General features: G+C 34.7%; 1 protein-coding gene across 1 annotated transcript; it reads left to right on the forward strand.

Moving 5' to 3' along the window:
- The first annotated feature begins 8262 nt into the window (after window positions 1-8262).
- LOC148206497 (uncharacterized) lies at window positions 8263-8782 on the forward strand. The gene is made up of 2 exons (XM_088108004.1): window positions 8263-8402; window positions 8491-8782. Exons 1-2 carry the CDS (start codon window positions 8263-8265, stop codon window positions 8780-8782), a joined length of 432 nt encoding a protein of 143 aa, XP_087964130.1.
- Window positions 8783-21926: the final 13144 nt, after the last annotated feature.

Below are 21926 nucleotides of genomic sequence, written 5' to 3' on the forward strand. Positions count from 1 at the left end.
CAGTAAAGGGTGCATGGTGATTTCCAAGGAATTGGATCAAATTACGGAAACCACCAATACTTGCCCGGTGGTGAATAAAAAAACAAGATTATAGAAAATTGGTCAAAGCTAAATTTGAAGAAGTGACAGCCATACTCCTAGAAAACTCAAATGGGTGTGCAGAAAAATTGAAAAAGTTAAGGAAGCACAACAATGGAGACACAAACAGAGAGAAAAAAACGCAACTTTGAGTTTTCACAGTGAGATGATGATTTATATATCAGAGAATGAGAGAGAGAAAGTGAGTTGTAGTTTTGGTTTTTCTTCTCCCTGATGGAGGAACCACGGCAGCGATATCTTTTAATTAACTAATAGCTATCACTTTATGTCATTTTTTTTCCTTGATTAAAAATTGTCAATGGATGTCAACACGTAAAAGGAATGTCGACGTCTTTTTACCTTAAACGGATGTCGACATCCGTTTTATCTTAAACGGATGTCGACATCCCTTTTACTTAAATGGATGTTGACATCCGTTGACAGATGCTTATATCCGTTTAAGGTTTATACATTAATTTAGGGTTGATCAAGTACGTCGACGCAGTTAAAAAGGAAGAAAAGCTTGTATGTCACTGTATGCGTAGGGGATTGGATGGGAGTGGATAGAAGTTAAAAAGTATTAATAATAAAAGTAAAATTTTATTCAAGGATAATATAGGAATAGAGAAGTGGAAGGAGGGGTAAATTCGTTAAGGAGAGACCCACTCACATATTCATTCTTCTTACCCTAGCCGTCGTTCCCTTTTTCCTTCTTCATCTCCACCTCATTTTTCTGTCATTCCCTTTCTTCTTCTTCATCTCCACTCCAATTTTGTTTTTTGTTCTTCACACTGGAAGGCACCCACTCCACCATTGAACTCCTTTGCACAAGGTATTTACATTTTGGTTTAAGATTGTGGTTTATATTTGTTTTAGTTTTAGATTTATATAGAATATTGGTTGTTTGAATTGTGCACGGATCTCGAAAATTAGTGAGGGTGAGGGCTGAACATGAAAACAGTTGAATTCAACGGTTTTTGAAAATCGTTGAAACTTTCAAAGTGTTTGGAAAATGTTGACTAAGCTGCTATGTAACTACTACTACTATTTTATTAGGGAAAACAATTCCAAAGCAGTAGCTTGGATTGACCTAATTCCAAGATAATTATGTATAGAGGTAGACCATATGAGCTCCCATTGAGTAAAGTGGAATACTAGTAAATGGTCCAAAAGTGAACCTTTCCTTACTAACAACGTATAATGGCATTAAGATAGAAGGAATTGACTTATAATCAGATAAGAAATGTCATGCACAACTCTTGTTCAAGAAGGGACATCCCTCTTGAATCAGTTGTTGGGAGCATAGTACAGGAATTTAGAGACCTTATTCAATTAAACTCAAGAGTTAGTACCATTATTGGCATAACAATTGGTACACCATAGGTTGGCCCAACCCAGTCCTCTCGTACTATAGTTGACTCCTCACAGTTCTTCCTTTCTTTCTTATTTAGATAAGACTCCTTCTATCTAGTTCGTTTACTCGGACTGATATGATATAACTATCAACTTCTACATGGAAGAAAGGGCGAGGGTAGGAAAACAAGAGATAGCGAAGGTCTCCGTTATCACAAGTAGGTTTAATGCATTATATAATAAGATAACAATGATAGGATGATCGACATTTACTATTTCTAGTTCTAAAGCAACTGTCAAATCTCGTCTTGGGAATGGGAAATTTTCTTTTTGCATCAATAGGTTGTTTACAAGAACAAGTTTCACATAAGTACTGGAAGGGCTTTCTACTTCGGGCTATTAAAGAATGGAAGGTAGCTAGCAGCTTCGATAACTGTCTGGGATAGGCCACAAAGGGAAGCAGAAGGGGATTCATCAACAAATGGAGCTATTCGGAAGTAACTGATCCCGCATTACCATTAGTAAGGGAAGGACCTGGCTATCTTTTGGTCAAGTTTTCTTGGGGTTGGTTCCTTTACTATAATAGGTTCTGAATGTCTTACTTCTCACAATGCTGCTCAATAATCATTTTGGTATCTACTACTCTGGTACCTACTATTCTTTCTAAACTTAGGGTTTCCCTTGCTCACCCATTGTTCTTTGGTAGGGGTACGCAGCATAACATCTTTTGGTTTTCTACTTCCAAGAAAGACTTGAGTGAATTAACCATTTGCTTACTCTTGTAGACCGCTCTCTTCTTTGTTATTCAAAATCTTTCTTACTTTGGTAGCCGAATCTTGATACTTCGAATGGGCAAAGCTCTTCCTTTGGTGATGAAGTTAGGTCGTCTTTATTGTGTAAATTTTGGGTCAACCATATTCCCATCCTTGGCTTTCAACCTTAGAGACTTTCCAACAGGAAGGATAACTACAATTTTACTCAGGTCGCCTACTTCTCCATCGAGTTATCTGTTTCCTTGCTCATGTAAGCTGGTTTTCTGGTGTATCAACCCAAGATTTTACCACTACATGGTCGAATCCTATTATTATTGACTATTGGCTGCACTAAATACATCATTATCCGAGGCATATTATATACCTACTTCTACCGGTTGAAGGGCTAAAGTAAGGCCTTGTTATGTCTCCGAGTGCTGGGAGATTGAGAAGAATGAGAAACGAAAGTCTCAAAACTACAATTATTGGAACCAAAGCGCCCACCTAAAAACTATACCAACTGCCTCCTACACTATAAAATGCCACAGCGCAGAAACCTCTTTCTTTCATTCTTGGCTGTCTTCTTTGACTTTTCCCGAAATTCCTAATGGAACTGAATAAAGTAGACTATTCGCTTAAACACCTATTTATGAAACCATTAAGTAATAAATGACTAGGAGGGATTTTGGAAACATAGAAATTAGGTAAGTAAGTTGTTTGTTGGTTCTTACTTGGAGCTTTGGACATCGACAAGATTTTGTGATTCATAGTGGACAGGTAGATAGAACCATTCTCAATTACCACTTGTGGTTTTAGCTACCCGAGTAAGGTAAGATGCCTTCCCAACTGGTAGAGGAGAGCTGAAAAAACTTTAATATACGTCTTACCTACTTACGCATCGTCACCACGGACCCTTCTCACGCTAGGTTGGGCAGACAAAGTTGTTATTGTGCGATCTGGGGCGGACACGTTAAATCAAATTTGACAGTTGTCATTTCACTTCAATGTCGATGATTGAGATAACTGAATCCCTGAGCCCCGCTGCATTGCATTCACTAGAATAGTTCTACCAGTGATACGACCTTAGGACATTCGCTTCTTAATGACAAGAGCTTCACTCACTTCGGTTCAAGTTCACCTATCCCATATAGTATTCTCAAGATTCTTAGGTCAGGGTTTAAAACCTTATATGATGGAATTGCTTATAATACATCAGATGGGATTTCCCGTAAAATGGAATCAACCACACCTTCTATGTGAACTTACACCTTTTTCATTGAAAAGGATTTTGGCTTTATTCTTTCGAATTCTAATTCAAATTTCTGGCTAAAAAAACTAGCTACTATACCTCACCTAGGAAGATCTACAATGACCTTTCCTGTGAATAGGTTGTAGATTTGTATACATTGATGTGGGCCTACCACCAAATCTCTGCAGTGAAATCCTTTGCCAAATATCCCTAAAAACCTGGTGGATATCCCAGCTTTCAACTTTCTTGGCTCACTACTATTTATCCTATAAAAGCCATCACTCTCTTTCCTCAACTACACCGAACCTTGCTTATCCCCATCCCCTACTTTTCGGAAGATGTCTTCCTCCGTGCTTGAGTAGAAGTTGCTTCCCCATAATAGAATCTTTCTTCATTTAATGTCTCAATCCTCGCTTCGAAAGCTACTGAAAACTCGACATAAGAACTCCTGCTTGAAACCGTTACTGGTTTGCTACTCTTTAGTAGATTTTTGGTTGCTTACTCTGAATGCGTAGGTGTAAAGGTAATGCTGAGACGAATGATTGACCCACTTTGGGTAGATCTATCACTTGTAGAGGCATGCTTACATCCTTCCTTTTTCTAATCTACGGTTTCCCATTACCCGAGTGATTGCTAGCCTTGGCTTTCTTCCACTTCAACCAACCTTCGTCTATCACATCATATGTCATAATTGTCAACCCTTGAAGAGATTCCCTCCTTTCTTGCTAAAGCGACTTTCATGTGCAAGCAAACCTTTGTGGTTGGAACTTGTTTCAATGAAGAAAATAACCAGATTTACCAACACATCTCTTTCTGAACAGCCCAGAGGAAATACAATCATTGAAGTTGTCTTTGGCAATGTATGATGAAGGCAAAAGATAAGGTCATTTAACAACAAATCAAGCCTAAACAATTAACTCAGTCTTGAAGAAGACAAGAAATTTACTTATCTCTTTCATATATACAATGTCTTTTCACGAAAAGAGAAAACATAAAAAATATTGACCACCATACTAAGGCCAACACATAAGATCGATTAAAATCATCTAGAATTAGGATTAAGATTAACTTCTGAAAACGAGCACACCCATGAAACTGGTCATACTATCAAACCTCATGCCATACAAAAAAATATTATTCTAATAATTCTGACATTATAGGTTCCACATCTCAACTTTCATTCACAGAATAAAAATTAGGAAAACGTTTCTTCAACAACAGATTTTTGACAACAATTTGACAACAACACGTGTCTCACTGTCATTGGTTGTTTTTATTAAATTTTGTTTAAAGATTCATTTTGTTTTGGAGGGCATTTTTGGAATAATTTTCAGAAACTTTTTGGCGCTTTTCAGAAACCCTGCAAAAGTCTCTTTCCTCATTTTCGAAACTCTCTCTCTATCTTTTCGAAACTTTCTCTCCCCCTTCACCGAAAGATCCTTCAAAATTCTATCTCCGTCATTGAAGTTCCTTCCTTTGAAACTCTCTCCGTCATTGAAGTAGTGTCTCTGTCCACCGTTGTTCGTCCGTCGCTTGGGTCCACCAGTGTCTTTGGAGGAAGTCGTCTCTCTCTCTCTCTCCGCCATTGAAGTGCTTTCTGTGCGCCATTTCTCCAAAGCTCTCGTTTTTCCGCTGACACCGTTGTTCCTTCGTCGCTTAGGTGCATTGTTCCTTCCTCTTTGGTTAGCGAGTGGTTTTGTTGGCATCATTTCTCCAAAGGTATTGTTTTTTCGTATAAACAACCTATAAACAATGGTGCAGAACGTCACTTCTCAACCTATAAACAACCTTCGTGGGTCTTCCATCCACATAGGTCTCACCAAACTCGAAATTGCTTGTTATGGACACCTTAAACCATGGCCAACAGGGGGATCAATCCATAAAAACTTGAAAACACAATCGTCAGGACTGTTGGGGAGTGCTTCAGCCATGTCTGGGTAGCACTCCTTAACTTTTGGTACAAAAGGGGATTTTTCCACTGGTGCAGGGAGCACACCCAATAACGTTTAACTCACTCACCCATCTCAAAAAATGAAAAATTCAACAAAAATAGAGAATGGGGAGTAGTGTTCATCTAGCTAGGGAGTACAGTTGAAGTTTCTGTACAAAATACCCATTTTCTTTTGGTAATCGATTACAGGGGTCTTGTAATCGATTAGCAGAGGAAAAAGCATAATTTGTACAGAAACTTCAACTGTACTCCCGAGCTAGATGAACATTGCTCCCCAACTCTGTTTTTCTGACCTTTGCTACTTGTTTTGTTCTTAAATTTCTCCACCGAACTCCAAATGACTTGATTCTTGTTTTGTTGGAATCTAGACTCAAAGATCTTTCCAACAAAACAAGAATCAACTCATTTGGAGTTCGGTGGAGAAAATTTTGAGGAAAACAACCAGCAAAAGTCAGAGGTGGTAGAAATATATAAAACGTTAACTTTAAGGAATTAACTGCACCTACTCAGGTGTCCAAAAATTATAAATTAGTAGTCATTGGAAAGATATTTGAGTCTAATTTCTAATAAAAAAAGAATCACATCATTTGGAGGTCTGTGGAAAAAGTTATGATTAAAATAGTCAGTAAAGGTCAAAGTTGACAGCATGGGTTATGCACATCACCTCAATTGGAGAAAACCACCTAAATGAACATTTTTATTTGAAGAAATCAATGACCTAACCTCATTATTGGTGCAGAGAGCTCACCGAATAACATTGAACTCACTCACCCATCTCAAAAAAGGAAAAATTCAACAAAAATAGAGAATGGGGAGCAGTGTTCATCTAGCTGGGGAATACAGTTGAAGTTTCGATACAAATTACCCTTTTTCCTCTTGTAATCGATTACAGGGGTCTTGTAATCGATTACCAGAGGAAAAAGGGTAATTTGTACAAAAACTTCAACTGTACTCCCCATCTAGATGAACACTGCTCCCCAACTCTGTTTTTCTGAACTTTGCTACTTGTTTTATTCTTAACTTTCTCCACCGAACTCCAAATGACTTGATTCTTGTTTTGTTGGAATCTAGACTCAAAGAGCTTTCCAACAAAACAAGAATCAACGCATTTGGAGTTCGGTGGAGAAAGTTATGAGCAAAACAACCAGCAAAGGTTATAGGTGGTAGAAATATATAAAACGTTAAGCAAAGGTCAAAGTTGACAGCATGGGTTATGCACCTCACCTCAATTGGAGAAAACCACCTATAGGTGTTTGAACCAAGGTAGTTCAAGTTCATGACAATTTTTGCACAACTCGTAGAGGAAGAAGTTATTAACTTCTGCAATCAATTTGATCGACAACCATCTTCTTAGATTACATTTCATTGTATACTGTTATGTATCTTTTCATTTCAAAACTTGTTGTTTCGTGAAATGTCATTACGTTTTTTTATTAATGTATGTGCTTTTTAATATTGTTATAATTTTTCATTACTCAATACCCTTCATTATTTCTTTTATATTTGTTTAATATTGAAATATTCCAACTTGAAGTGTTCCATTAATGATCCATCCATAAAACCTTCAAAAGACAGTCATAACGAATCCAAAATATTCCTGGGGAGTGCTTAAGCCACGTCTGGGTAGCACTCTTCAACTTTCGGTACAAAAGGAGATTTTTCTACTGGTAAGCGATTACCAGCTCCCTGTAATCGATTACAACAACATCAGTTCTTTGTCAATGGTGCAGGAACTCACCTCTCAACCCAGAAACACCTTAACTTGGTCTTTCAATGATGACGAACAAACAACTGCAAAAATGGAGGAGGGAGAACACTGCTACGAAGAGAGAAGTTGAAATGAAATTCAAATCCCTAAAATGGAGAGAGAAGACAGTGATAAGGAGAGAAGATAGAGTTCGAAAACGAAGAGGGCAGTTTCGGAATCCAAACTTCATCCCATTCCAAATCAGATTTTAAATTAAAAAAAACATTCAAATTCGACCAATTAAAACTTGACATGTGGCGTTGTCAAATCTTTGTCAAATTGGCGTTGTTGGAATATCGCGATCCTAAAAATTATATTTATATTACAGAACAAAAAAATAATTTTTCCTTCGACCTCTTCATTTCAATAAAATAAAAGATAAATAAAAAATTATCTCTAAAATGGAATTACCTTGAACTGACTTCCTTTAATAAAAAAATCACTGCTAACAAAAGTCAAAATTCTGGTAACCAATTTCAAACCTTCCTTGACACTAAAATCCGAAAACAATAGTCAAAACTCGGATTTCCGAGATCCAAATTCCAACCTATACGTCTTCTCAAAATTCACTAAAAGCAATAGTCAAATCTCAATTTACCGAAAACCGAATTCCAACATACATTTTCATAAAAATAACTGAAAATACACTCAGAATTTGATTTCTCGAAAACCAAAGTCTAACCTACCTTTTTGTCAAAATATGAAAAACAAACTCAGAATTCAATTCCCAAAAACTAAATTCCAACATTCCTCTTCGTCAAAAACATTAAAAATAAAAGTCAAAATTCACTTTCCAAGAAACCAATTCCAACATACCTTTTCATTTAAAAACAAAATCTGATTTTCCGAAATGTATATATAATCTATAACATGCTATCCTGGTAAATAGAAAAAAAGGANTATTAGCCATTCCACCAAGGTATGTCAATCCACATGCCTTTAAAATTCATTGTTCCTATTAATTGTTCTTTGTTTTCTTAGCTGATATTTTGCACTTCTTATTTGTGTAAGTAGATTTTGGTCACGGTCAAGGTTTACAAGTAATGTTGTTTGTGACACCTTAGTGAATAATATGTCCGAAGCATTTAATAGTGTAATATTACATGCAAGAGGTAAACCCATCATCACAATGATGGAAGACATTCGTCTGTACCTCTTGAAGAGATGGGCAACAAATAGAAACAAAATAAGTACATATGAAGGTAGTCTTTGTCCAAAGATTAAAAAAAGATTTGACAAGGAATTGCACTTGACTAAATACTGGATACCTAGGTATGTTGACATCACTACATTACCATTTGACTTCTTTATGTATTCAATTTTGTACTATAAACCCTGATTTGTCTTTTAATCATTGCAGTTGGTCAGGACAAAAAATTTTTGAGGTCAGACACATTTCAATGATGAGTGACAAGTATGTGGTTGACATAGATAAACTGGAATGCAGTTGCAGAAAGTGGACTTTAACAGCCATCCCATGCTGTCATGCACTAGCTGCCATGACATTTATCAACATCAATGGAGAAGACTACGTCCCACATTGGTTTACAAAGTCAACCTACCAAGAAACATATATTCCAATCATCTACCCTGTCAATGGTCCTCAGCTATGGGAAAAGACTTCTCAACCTGATGTTTTGCCTCCAACATAAAGAGTGTTGCCTGGTAGACCAAAAAAGAAGAGAAGGCTAGAGGCTTGGGAGCTAAAGAAGGATGACACACAACTCAAGCAAAATGGAACTCGTAAGAGATGTTCCATATGTAGACAGCTTGGTCATAAAAGAAATAGTTGTCTACAAGCTCCTCCAGCAAACCAAAGTCAATATCAATCAACTGAGCAACCTGAAACACAAGCTGAACAAAGTCAGCCAACTACTGGACCAAGTCAGCTTACTCAATGCGTTTTGGAACAAACTCAGCCATCTACAACACAAGTTTAAAAGTGATTTAGGACTGACAGTATGTTTAGGTTAAGTATGTTTAGCTTAAGTGATGGCTATTTTGTAAACCTTGACATGTATTTTGTAAACTGTCAGACGTGCATTTGAAGTCCACTTTGTAATTTCAATGACAAATTTTGTTTTCATTATGATGTAATTATGAATGGTGTTTGGATGATTATAATATGAATTTCAATGACAGATTTTCTTTTGGATGTGCATTTCACAAGTCCAATTTCTCATTATATTGTCATCACAACTTCTCTTTCGATTATGATGTCATTATGAATGGATGTGCATTATGAAGTTCAACAGAGTCCTGTATATTACAAACATTGACAGTGGATTTGTTCTTCAATTATATTACAAACACTGACAGTGTGTAATACCTCTGTTACACAACTCTCTTTTTGGATTAAAAGAATGCACATATACTTCTTCTTGTCTAAAAAGTCCCTTCTTATACAGAACTCTCTTTTTGGATTACAGAAGCCACTTCCTCATTTTATTGGCAGTTACACACCACTTCCTCATTTTATGTTGTATATATCAAACAAAATGTAAATTGAAACCATAATTTCATATGCTTGAATTCAAATTTCATCTTCATTTCAAAACATCATATTACAATTTGCCCAAAGTACTCTTCACATAAACTATCTAATAGAACACATCATGGACTTTTAAACAAAATACATACAACAATGATGTTAATGAATCCCAGAAAACATATCATTGATATTAACATCTTCTCCCTTTTCTGACAATCCCTAACACATTTCTCCAGGCTATTAATCTTCCTCCTTTGCCTACCAATAGTACTAGCAACATCATCTACATAATCTTCATTAAGTCATTTAAAGAAATTGCATCCTTGAAGTTCTTCATTTTGTTGGTATCGGAGGGGGTATTTTTCGAAGAGTATAGCGCAGCGGAATTAAAACTCAGAGAGCGGAAAGCGTGTTCGATCACAATTAAAAATAATTTGGTCCTTTTAGTAAAAATAATTTTCTTTCAGAAAATTAATCAAACAGTTGATATACGTAAAATAATATGAGTGTAGGGAATAGAAAAATCACACAGATATTTTTATCCTGGTTCGATTCAACAGAATCTACGTCCAGTCGTTAATCACTATAAATAGTGATTAACAGTTCCACTAAAAATGGTTTAACAGATTACAATCAAATGAACAGGAATAAAACGAAAAGAACCACTCTACCAACTTGAAGAGAACCGCTCCGGCAATCGACCAACGATTCGCAAGCTTCTCCTTACAAGACCAGGCAGAGTACCTTGCTAACTTGAAGAGAGTCTGCTCCGACTATCGACACACGATACGCGAGCCTCTCCTTTCACAAGACCAAGCAAGGGAACAATGAACAAAAAGCTCTCTAAGAACGTTCCTCTGACACACAGTGTTCTAAGCTTTCTCAGTTCAAAAAACGTTACCTTCTGATTTCTCCAAATCAAATTATATAGCCAAGTACACTGAATGCCAAAGGTCAGCTCCCAACTGCCATGAATAATCGATTATTGTAAGTGATAATCGATTATTCAAGTCCATTACAGAGTTTTCAAAAAAGTGATAATCGATTATATGAAGTGATAATCGATTATTCAAGTATGACTTGTGATAATCGATTATTGCTTAACCATAATCGATTATACTAGTAAAAATTACAATGTTTAACATTTTCCTACTACATTCAAAATCTACAAGTTGCTTTTTTTAAATATTTTCCTACTACATCCAAAATCTATAAGTTGCAGCATCATCAAAACACATCTTCAGGTTTTACCAATACTCCTTATTGGTAACAATCTCCCCCTTTTTGATGATGATCAAAAACTCTCTTTTTAAAAGCAACTCAGGTTTACCTGCAACATATATAAACTAATGGACAACCACAGAGTTAGCAGTACCTGTACAATTAAAAACTATTTTTTTTTTAATCCTCCCCTTATATTTCTTCTCCCCCTTTTTGATCATAAGCAAAAAGAATAATGTAATAACCTCCCCCTTAATATGAGCTCCCCCTCAAAAATGGAATATATGCACAAAATAAAAGCTCATTATATTAAGAACAGAAAGGAATTACATGAAATTCATAAAGATTAAGAAACTAAATACCATAAAGAAAATAACATAACAATCAAACTTAGAGGCCTAAAACCTAGAATTCAGGACTAGGAGAACGTTCAGGAGGTGGATATTAAGATGACCCTCGATGTTAGATAGGCGAACATCAAGATCAAGAAATTGATCAACCATGTACTCATCAACAGATCGCTGCCACTCATAAATCTCCTCAAAGTGAGTCTTTTGTGCAAGACTCATATCCTCCAACTGTTTAGATAACCTTGCAAAATGTTCTTCCATAGAAGTTGAGGAAGAGGAGGGTATGTTGGATGGTCCAGCATCAGACGGAGCAGCAGCACTTACTGGGTCAGCCATATGAGTGTCCATGTCATCATCTTCATCTACATCAGGATGGTCATCATCTTTGTGAATAAGGACTCTGCCTCTAGTAATGAATCCCATTTGACGAAAGGTAGTATCTCCAATTTCTGATCCCACAGCTTCAATAGTTTGAACGAGTTCTCCTTCAACAGGTACACCTTTGAATTCTAAAATCCTAGAAATAAGAAGAGCATAGGGAAATTGATATGAATGGGATTTCTTGGCTTTTACCATTGTGTCAGCAATGAGAGCAGGCCAGTCGATGTGTATGTGATTTAGAATCCCATACAACAGAAGTAAATCCTGCTCAGAGCATTGAGCATGGTTGGTTGCTCTAGGACATAAAATCCAGACAATCAAGTAGTGGATCATCCTTTCTTCAACTTTAAAACCTCCAACCAGTAATTGCCTTCTATGGTTTGCCGTTCAGGATGACGCAGGAAGGATTGAAAAGTCATCATCCTGTTGAAATCTTCAAGTCCTAAATGGACTTTGACAGCATCATCCCAGATGGGAAGTTGAGCAACATTGGTCCATACGTCATCATCTAAAATGATGCGTACTCCCTTGACCTTAGTAGATATTATCCCATCTCGATAGCGCAAGTTGAAGTAGAAGACTCTTATAAGATCAGGATAAATGCATCCTTTTTGTTCTAACAGATGCGTTAACCCCTGCTCAGCAAAAGTGTTTGGAAATTGAAAGCCATAGAAGCGGAAAAAGTCAAGACGAATAAACTTTACCGCCATGATCTTCCTTTCTTGCCAAGAATTAACAAAGTCTGCATGTTTCCCTTGATCTGAAATCCATCCATCTATGTTTGCAAGACGTGGTTGAGAAGAAGAGGAGGCTCCAGCTGTTCTGCGACGGTGCCTTCTTGAGTCAGCCATGGAGGAAGAATGGGAAAATGAGATTTTGAGAAGGTGAAGAGAAATGAAGAAGATTTGAGCTCTAGATTTGATTTCAGCAGTATTTGGGTGCAAAGGAGTGTCTAATAATCGATTATGGGGGGCTATTTATAAGAAAAATGGAAAAACTAGCCATTTATGGCCGTTTATAGCCGTTATGGGATGCTCCAACGGCTCTATTTTTGAAACTGTCAGCGCGATAATCGATTATGGCTCGTGATAATCGATTATCAGTTCAATAATTACTGCCCAGAATTGCATGATAATCGATTATGCATAATGATAATCGATTATCTGCTCAAGATTTTCCAGAATTGAATTTTATGCATGAATAATCGATTATAACTTAGTGATAATCGATTATGAAGCGTTAAGTTTACGAAAAATGCAAAAATTTGCATAGATTTTGATTCTAAGATATGTCTAACACTCCTAACTCTCTTCTAAGCTCAAAAAATCTATCTTTAGGTAGAGCCTTGGTAAAGATATCAGCTAATTGATGTAAGGTATCAACATATTCAATTTGACAATCCCCCTTTTGAATATGATCTCTTAAGAAATGGTGCCTAATTTCTATATGCTTAGTTCTTGAATGCATTATGGGGTTCTTGGTCAAATTTATCGCACTAGTATTGTCACATTTTAGAGGAATTTTGTCAAGGAAGATATCAAAGTCTTCCAATTGTTGTTTCATCCACAAAATTTGGCACAACAGTTTCCAGCTGCAATATATTCAGCTTCGGTGGTAGACAAAGCTACACATGCTTGTTTCTTTGAGTGCCATGACACTAAAGAACATCCCAAGAAATGACAGGTTCCACTAGTACTTTTTCTATCAATTTTACAGCCACCATAATCTGCATCAGAGTATCCTATTAAACTAGGTGAGGCATCAGAGGGATACCAAAGTCCAAATGAAGTAGTTCCCTTAAGATATTTTAGAATTCTCTTAACTGCAGTCAAATGAGATTCTTTAGGATTGGCTTGGTATCTAGCACAAACAAACACTCTGCATAATATCTGGTCTACTAGCAGTTAAGTATAGCAAGGATCCTATCATGCCTCTAAACATGGTTTCATTCACTCCTTTTCCAATTTCATCCTTATCTAAATAACATGAAGTACCCATGGGTGTACTAGCTTCCTTGCAGCTATCCATACCAAATTTTCTAAGAATTTCTCTACAGTATTTAGTTTGGGAGATGAATGTTCCACCATTCATTTGTTTTATCTGTAGTCCTAAGAAAAAGTTTAACTCACCCATCATAGACATCTCAAATTCACCTTGCATTATTTTTGCAAACTCTTCACACAAAGAATCATCAGTTGACCCAAAAATGATATCATCTACATAAACTTGCACGATTAAAATGTGTTTTCCTACTTTCTTAATGAATAAGGTTGAATCAACCTTTCCTCTAGAAAATTCATTTTCAATTAAAAAGGTACTAAGTCTTTCATACCAAGACCTAGGTGCTTGTTTAAGACCATAAAGGGCCTTTTTCAACTTGTAAACATGATCAGGAATTTAAAATCTTCAAAGCCAGGAGGTTGACTAACATACACTTCTTCTTTTATAAAACCATTTAAGAAAGCACTTTTTACATCCATTTGATATAGTTTAAATTTCATCAAAGATGCATATGCAAGTAATAATCTAATTGCTTCTAACCTGGCTACCGGTGCATACGTTTCATCATAATCTATACCTTCCTCTTGACAGTATCCCTTAGCAACTAGCCTTGCTTTATTCTTTGTGATGTTTCCATCCTCATCAAGCTTGTTCCTGAATACCCATTTTGTTCCTATGACTTGGAATTCTTCTTGTTTTGGAATAAGTTCCCAAACTTCATTCCTTTCAAATTGATTTAGCTCTTCTTGCATAGCAATGCACCACTTGTCATCTTGAAGAGCTTCCTTTATATTTTTAGGTTCTACCTGAGACACAAAAGCAACAGTTAGACAAAAATTATTTAAATTATGTCTAGTAGTTACCCCTTTTGATATATCTCCTATGATGTTGTCCAAAGATAGTCCTCTTGGTTGTTGATAGCTTTTGGAATCAACGACTTGGGGTGTTTCTTGAAGCTCCGGAGGATAATTTTCATTTAGATACATCTCCTCAAGGGCTTCTTTTAAGTAATCCTCATCACCTGCAATGGGTCTATTTGACTCAAGAGGATTTACCTCAAGGTCTACAATCTCATCAAAGACAACATGCATTGATTCTTCAATTATCAGTGTTCTTCTATTGAACACTCTATAAGCTTTGCTAGTCAAAGAATATCCTAGAAAAATTGCTTCATCAGATTTTGCATCAAATTTTCCAAGATTATCTTTTCCATTATTTAAGACAAAGCATTTGCATCCAAAAATTTTCAAATGAGATATATTTGGTTTTCTACCATTCAACAGTTCATATGGAGTTAATTTTAGAATTGGCCTAATAAGCATCCTATTTAACACATAACAAGCAGTACTTACTGCATCAGCCCAAAAGTATTTTGGCACATTAGATTCATTCATAAGTGTTCTAGCTAATTCTTCTAATGATCTATTTTTCCTTTCAACAACACCATTCTGTTGGGGAGTTCTAGGTGCAGAAAAATTATGTGCAATGCCAAATTCTTCACAAAATTTTCCAAACGATTCATTTTCAAATTCACCACCATGATCACTTCTCAAAGTTTTGATTTTCAAATCTTTTTCATTTTGAATACGTTTAGCAAAAGTTTTAAATGCTTTGAAAGCTTCACTTTTCAGAGTTAAAAAGAAGTCCAAGTAAATCTAGAGTAATCATCAACAATTACAAGAGCATAGTAGTTTCCACCAAAACTTTTAATTCTAGATGGACCAAACAAGTCCATATGCAAAAGTTCTAAAGGTTTTGATGTTGAAATCATGCTTTTAGATGAAATGAAGATTTGGTTTGTTTACCCTTTTGACATGCAGAACAAAGTTTATCTTTCTCAAATTTTAGTTTAGGCAAACCAATCACAAGATCCTTAGAGATTAATTTATTTAAGTGTTGCATGTGAATATGTGCAGCTCTTTTGTGCCATAGCCATGGATTTTCTTCTTTAGCAACTAAGCATGTTATACTATGACTAGATTCACTCTCAATATCAATCAAATATATGTTATTATGCCTAACACCTTGCAAAGCAATTTCAGCAGAATTTTTAAAATAAACAGTACATTTGTCACTCTCAAAAGTTACCTTGAAACCTTTGTCGCATAGTTGGCTTATGCTTAGAATTATGTTTGAGGCCTTCAACGTATAAGACGTCTTTTATTGTCAAAGTGTTTCCTCCTCCAATGTTTCCAGTACCCATTATTCTGCCTTTATTGTTATCCCCATACGTTACAAATCCTTGCTTCTTCTTCTCAAAAGAGATGAATCTTTTCTTGTCACCAGTCATGTGTCTTGAGCAACCACTGTCAAGATACCACAATGACTTCTTTGACTTAGTAGATTCCTACAAAACAAATTAGCAAGAGTTTTAGGTCCCCAATCTAATTATGGGTCCTTGAGGTTAGTTCATGCAAGTATAAATCATTTTACAACTTTAACCCATGCATATTTACCATTTGGAACACCAAAATGTTTAATGTTGCATTTGTTTGATGTGTGTCCATGCTTCATACAGTAAAAACAACAAGCATTGCTTACTTTGTTTTTAACAAAAGTCCCTTTTTCAACCCAAACTCTACGAGTTCTTCTTACTTTGGACTTATTTATTTGATGCATATTTCTATTTTCAACATTGCTTTTCTTAAGGTTTATCTTAGCATGTGAATTATTCTTGGTTTCCTTTGCAAGTAAGTTTTCAAGTATATCAATATCAAACATATGATTCTTACAAGACAAGCATTCAACAGGTTCAACAGTAGCATTTGCATCAGATAATTTTGTTTCTAAAGAACTAACTTTATTTCTTAAGACAACTTCATCATCAAGCAACTTTTCATAATTCAATTTTAATTCATTGTGCTCTTTCTTAAGTTTTTTATGTGCAACATCAAGTTTTTCAGATTCAATCAACAATTCACAGAAGGCCTTTTGCATGTCTAATTCACTAGATTCAAAGCTGGAATCACTTACTTGGCTTCCAGTATCTTCTGAGTCAGCCATTAGACAAATATTGGCTTCTTCATCTGAATCACTTGAGCTTGTTGAGCTAGATGCATTGTCTTCCCAAGCTATGTATGCTTTCTTTTTCCTTTGAAATTTTCTTTCCTTCTTGTCTTCACTTTTCTTGCTTTTTGGACACTCAGATTTTACGTGCCCTCTTTCTCCACAACCGAAGCACTTTACGTTTGATGGAGATTCTGGACTTTCTTTCCTATCTTTGTGAAACTTGTCCTTTCCCTTTGCTTTCATGAACTTTGCAAATTTCTTTATCATCAAGCTCATGTTTTCTTCATCATCAGAATCATCTTCTTCGATCCTCTTAGAGCTTTTTCCTTTAGATATTTCAGACTTGAAAGCTAGAGTTTTCCTTTTGCCTTGATCCTCTTCAGCAGTCAATCTCCTCAGCTCAAGTTCATGCTCACGGAGCTTTCCAAACAAGATTGGCATTGACATCTGAGTAAGATTTTGAGATTCCGAGATGGCAGTCACCTTTGGTTGCCAAGTCCTGTCAGAGATTTCAGAATTTTCACATTAAGTTCATCAGTATCAAAAGTCTTACCCAACCCTGTTAAATGATTCACAATATGAGTGAATCGTTTTTGAACGTCAGAGATCGTTTCTCCAGGTTGCATTCTAAACATCTCATATTCCTGAATGAGAGTGTTCTTCCTAGCGCGCTTCACGTCCTCTGTTCCTTCATGAGTGACTCTGAGGACTTCCCACATTTCCTGTGCTGTCTTACACACTGAAATTCTATAAAATTCATCAAGTACAACAGCAGATGAAATTATATTGCGAGCTTTAATATCAAACTGAGCTCGTCTATTTTCTTCAGCAGTCCAATTAAAATAAGGTTTTTCAGTCTCTACACCATCAACAGTATTCATAGGAATATAAGGGCCATTTTGTACAGCTTCCCAGATACCTCTATCAACAGACCCCATAAAAATCTCCATTCTCACTTTCCAAAAAGCATAGTTATCACCAGTAAACAATGGAGGTCTGTTAATGGAAGCACCCTCAGCATATACATGGTTTTGATTGTGACCGGCCATTTTTGCAAATAAATTTTTTTTTGAAAAACTATCAAAGCAAGCTCTGATACCAATTGTTGGTATCGGAGGGGGTATTTTTCAAAGAGTATAGCGCAGAATTAAAACTCAGAGAGCGGAAAGCGTGTTCGATCACAATTAAAAATAATTTGGTCCTTTTAGTAAAAATAATTTTCTTTCAGAAAATTAATCAAACAGTTGATATACGTAAAATAATATGAGTGTAGGAATAGAAAAATCACACAGATATTTTTATCCTGGTTCGATTCAACAGAATCTACGTCCAGTCGTTAATCACTATAAATAGTGATTAACAGTTCCACTAAAAATGGTTTAACAGATTACAATCAAATGAACAGGAATAAAACGAAAAGAACTACTCTACCAACTTGAAGAGAACCGCTCCGGCAATCGACCAACGATTCGCAAGCTTCTCCTTACACAAGACCAGGCAGAGTACCTTGCTAACTTGAAGAGAGTCTGCTCCGACTATCGACACACGATACGCGAGCCTCTCCTTTCACAAGACCAAGCAAGGGAACAATGAACAAAAAGCTCTCTAAGAACGTTCCTCTGACACACAGTGTTCTAAGCTTTCTCAGTTCAAAAACGTTCTCTTCTGATTTCTCCAAATCAAATTATATAGCCAAGTACACTGAATGCCAAAGGTCAGCTCCCAACTGCCATGAATAATCGATTATTGTAAGTGATATCGATTATTCAAGTCCATTACAGAGTTTTTAAAAAAGTGATAATCGATTATATGAAGTGATAATCGATTATTCAAGTATGACTTGTGATAATCGATTATTGCTTAACCATAATCGATTATACTGTAAAAATTACAATGTTTAACATTTTCCTACTACATTCAAAATCTACAAGTTGCTTTTTTTAAATATTTTCCTACTACATCCAAAATCTATAAGTTGCAGCATCATCAAAACACATCTTCAGGTTTTACCAATACTCCTTATTGGTAACATATTTCTTGTCCGCTGTTCAAAGTATCCAACCACAAAAATTTCATTAATAAATAAAAATAATTTATCACAAACATTAAACTACAAACCTTGTAGTTAGGGTAGCCCCAGAATTGTTTCCCCTCGTTCTTAACTGTTTTTGTCACTCTCAACACACCAGCCTCCCCACAATGGCATATTTGGCTTCCAACCAATCCTCTGGATGAACCACCACGAGAGCTCCCCCATGAGCAAGACGAACAACCGTGATTCGAAGACATTGCGAAGCCCAAAGCGAGACAACCACTAAGAAGGAAGAACAACTCGCCAACCACGAACCACCAGCAACCACTGACTTAAGCACAACCCGTAAACAAGAACAACACAAATGAGAAGATCATGAACAAGAAGAACACCCACAACTGTTCCGTGTTGGCAATGTACGTGAAGAACTCCAGCTGCCCTAACTTTCTTTCTGTTCAATTGCACAAAATTAATTACAAACCCTAACTGCTGCCAATTTATCCCCAATTAAATAAACCCAATTTCTAATTAAAACCCAATTTTAAAATCAGTTGCCCTAACACCACGTAAGCACGCACAAAATTGCATGTTGACACCTAACCACTGAATACTGTCACATCATCAACCCATTAACTCCGTTTGCTTATATTTAACAGAAGGGACTAACTTGACTCACATAATTACAAGTAAGGATCCATTACAATTACTTTTCTAAAGAGGAACTAAATTGAGATTTTCGAACCAAACTGGGGACAAAATTGGGTATTAAACCTAATTTATTTTATCTTTTTATCTACTTATTTTATTTTATAATTTTTTATTTATATTTATTATTTTGCCTCATAAAATTGTTTTATTAATCAATTATTTATTATTTATATTTTATTATGTAAAAATTAAACTAATATTTATTAATTATTATAATATAATAAAAGATTATACTAGAAAATTTACTCTTAATAAACGTTTGTTAATTTTTTTGTCATTTGATATTTTTATAATATTAATTATTTTTGCTATATTACTATTTTTTTATGATATTTCATTATATAGTCATTTAATAAAATTTAACGTTAAAAAATATATTTTAGTTTTAGTCTATAAAATACTATCATTTAAAAATAATAATATTGATATTTATTTTAAAGTAAGTTGATTTTTAAAATAAATAGTTATTTTAGTGTGTGCGCTTACACACATTTCAATATCATTAAAAGTTTTTTTAACATATATTTACATATTTAATAATATGTTAAAGAATATAATATATTTAAAGTATTATTTTTTTTATATAGTCTTTTTTTCTTTTATGATTTCTATTACTTATTCATTTAATAAAGTTAAATTTAAAAAAAAAATATTTTACTTTTATTACTTAAAATAATATTATTTAAAAAGTAATATATGTTTATTATAAAAAAAATATAAAAATTTGTGATAAAAAAATTTTGTCTTAAAAAATTCACTATTAATTTTTTATGTGAACAATTTCTTTTATTAATATTTTATTATTAAATAACATTCTCTTGGCAAGACAAAGCAGTTGAACGGAAAGTAAAGAAGAGAAAAGAGTAGATACATTTCTCACAGTTAACTAAACCGAAACTGTTAAAAACTAAACCATAAAATAGTATACTGGACGTTTAGTAAAAGTGAATCATTTTTTTAAGTATAATATAGTATAGTTAACTATAATACAGTACAAATCAGTTATTTTTGCCAATCGTAATTCTCATTAAGATTTGAGACTTTGGTTTGAAATGTATTTCTTGAAGTACTCAAAGCATTCAGTATTTAAAACTTTTTTCCAAATATTCATTAAAAATGAAGACGTTTCAATATTTTATAAGAAAGTTAAAATTTTCTTCATGCCGTAATACATTATATATATATATATATATACTAATAAAAAAGTTATATATAATAAAAAAAATCATTGTGATATATGTATATATTTTAAAATACTTAATATATTAAAATCTCTTATTTAGTGTGTTAGCTTCTTTGGTAAAAAAATAAAATAAATCGACAGGTCTTTCTAAACCACCCAATCAAAATGTTGTTATTTTGATAAATTAATGGAATTAATATATTTTATTATATATGTTCCGCCGTTGCTAGTACTCCTTAAGTAAACACCTCTGTTGAATCCAAATTGAATCGATTAGACACAATCTGAGTTTAATATTTGGTAGTGATAATCTTTATTGACTTAATTTATTCTTTTATCAAAAAAGATTGATTCAGCAAAAAGATGTACGCAGCTTGTGGGGGTGATGATAGCAGGTAGCCGAAATCTGTACGGATCTTCGTATATAGTTAAATATGTTTTTAAGTTAAAATCTGTAAATTTTGATTTGTTTTTTCTTAAGAAAATGTCTTTTATTTGTATAAAATTTGAAATTAATATTTTTAACATTCACAGGATGCGAAAATTTTTATTTTAATCAACATAAAATGTTTTTGTAAAGACTGTGAAATTCAGAGATAGTGGAGAAAGACATATGCAACTGAGAGGACCGATCAATTTTGACGGTAGTATATAAACGAAAGTTTTAAAATTTAGTGTCACTCTCTACATGAAACTCTTCTCTCCAAACTTCTGAGTTTTATTTTCTCTTCCTTCTCTCTACAAATTCTCTCTAGATTTCCACTGATTCAAGTCGTGCTGTTCTTCCAATAGCTCAAATCTGAGTATCTCTGCAGTTTGGAACTGCTGAATCTTCTCTCAATTATTGGTTTAATCACTGGTAAGTGGTTTCTCTTGTCCTTGGTGTTTACTGCATGTTTCAGTTGCATGCAAGTTGTGTTCTGCTTGCATGTGTCCTTCTTCACCTCCTCTGAGTCTAATTCTTAGTTCTGGTTCAGTGGATGGTTTTTTCTCACCAATCCAAAGATTTGTAGGTTGTGTTTGTGCTTGTGGGATAACCAATTCAGTGAAGGTTTTCCTTTGGTCCAGTTATTTTAAGGTAAGGGAAGTTAAATAATTTAATTTGTATTTTTATATGTTTGAAATGAATTGTATGATTGATTGAAATGCATGTTGACTTTCTGTTTTCGATTGAATGTAAGGATTGAACTTTGTGAACTGGATTTAGGGAGTATTATGTAGAAAAAGTGTTCTATTAGTGTCAATTTGAGGATGTGAGAGAGTGAAAAATGAGAGTTTGAGGTTGGGAGTGGTTTTTGACAGTAAGGTGAGTTTGAACAAGAGCATTTTGACATGTTAGAATTATTAAGTTGGCCAAAAATGTATAAAGGTAAAATATGATTTTGGGTTCTTGACTTGAGTTTTATGTAGATTTTTGGGT

This window comes from Vigna umbellata, chromosome 1 (genome assembly GCF_029865625.1).
Source record: "Vigna umbellata cultivar VRB3 chromosome 1, Vumbellata_1.0, whole genome shotgun sequence".
Lineage (NCBI taxonomy): Eukaryota > Viridiplantae > Streptophyta > Magnoliopsida > Fabales > Fabaceae > Vigna > Vigna umbellata.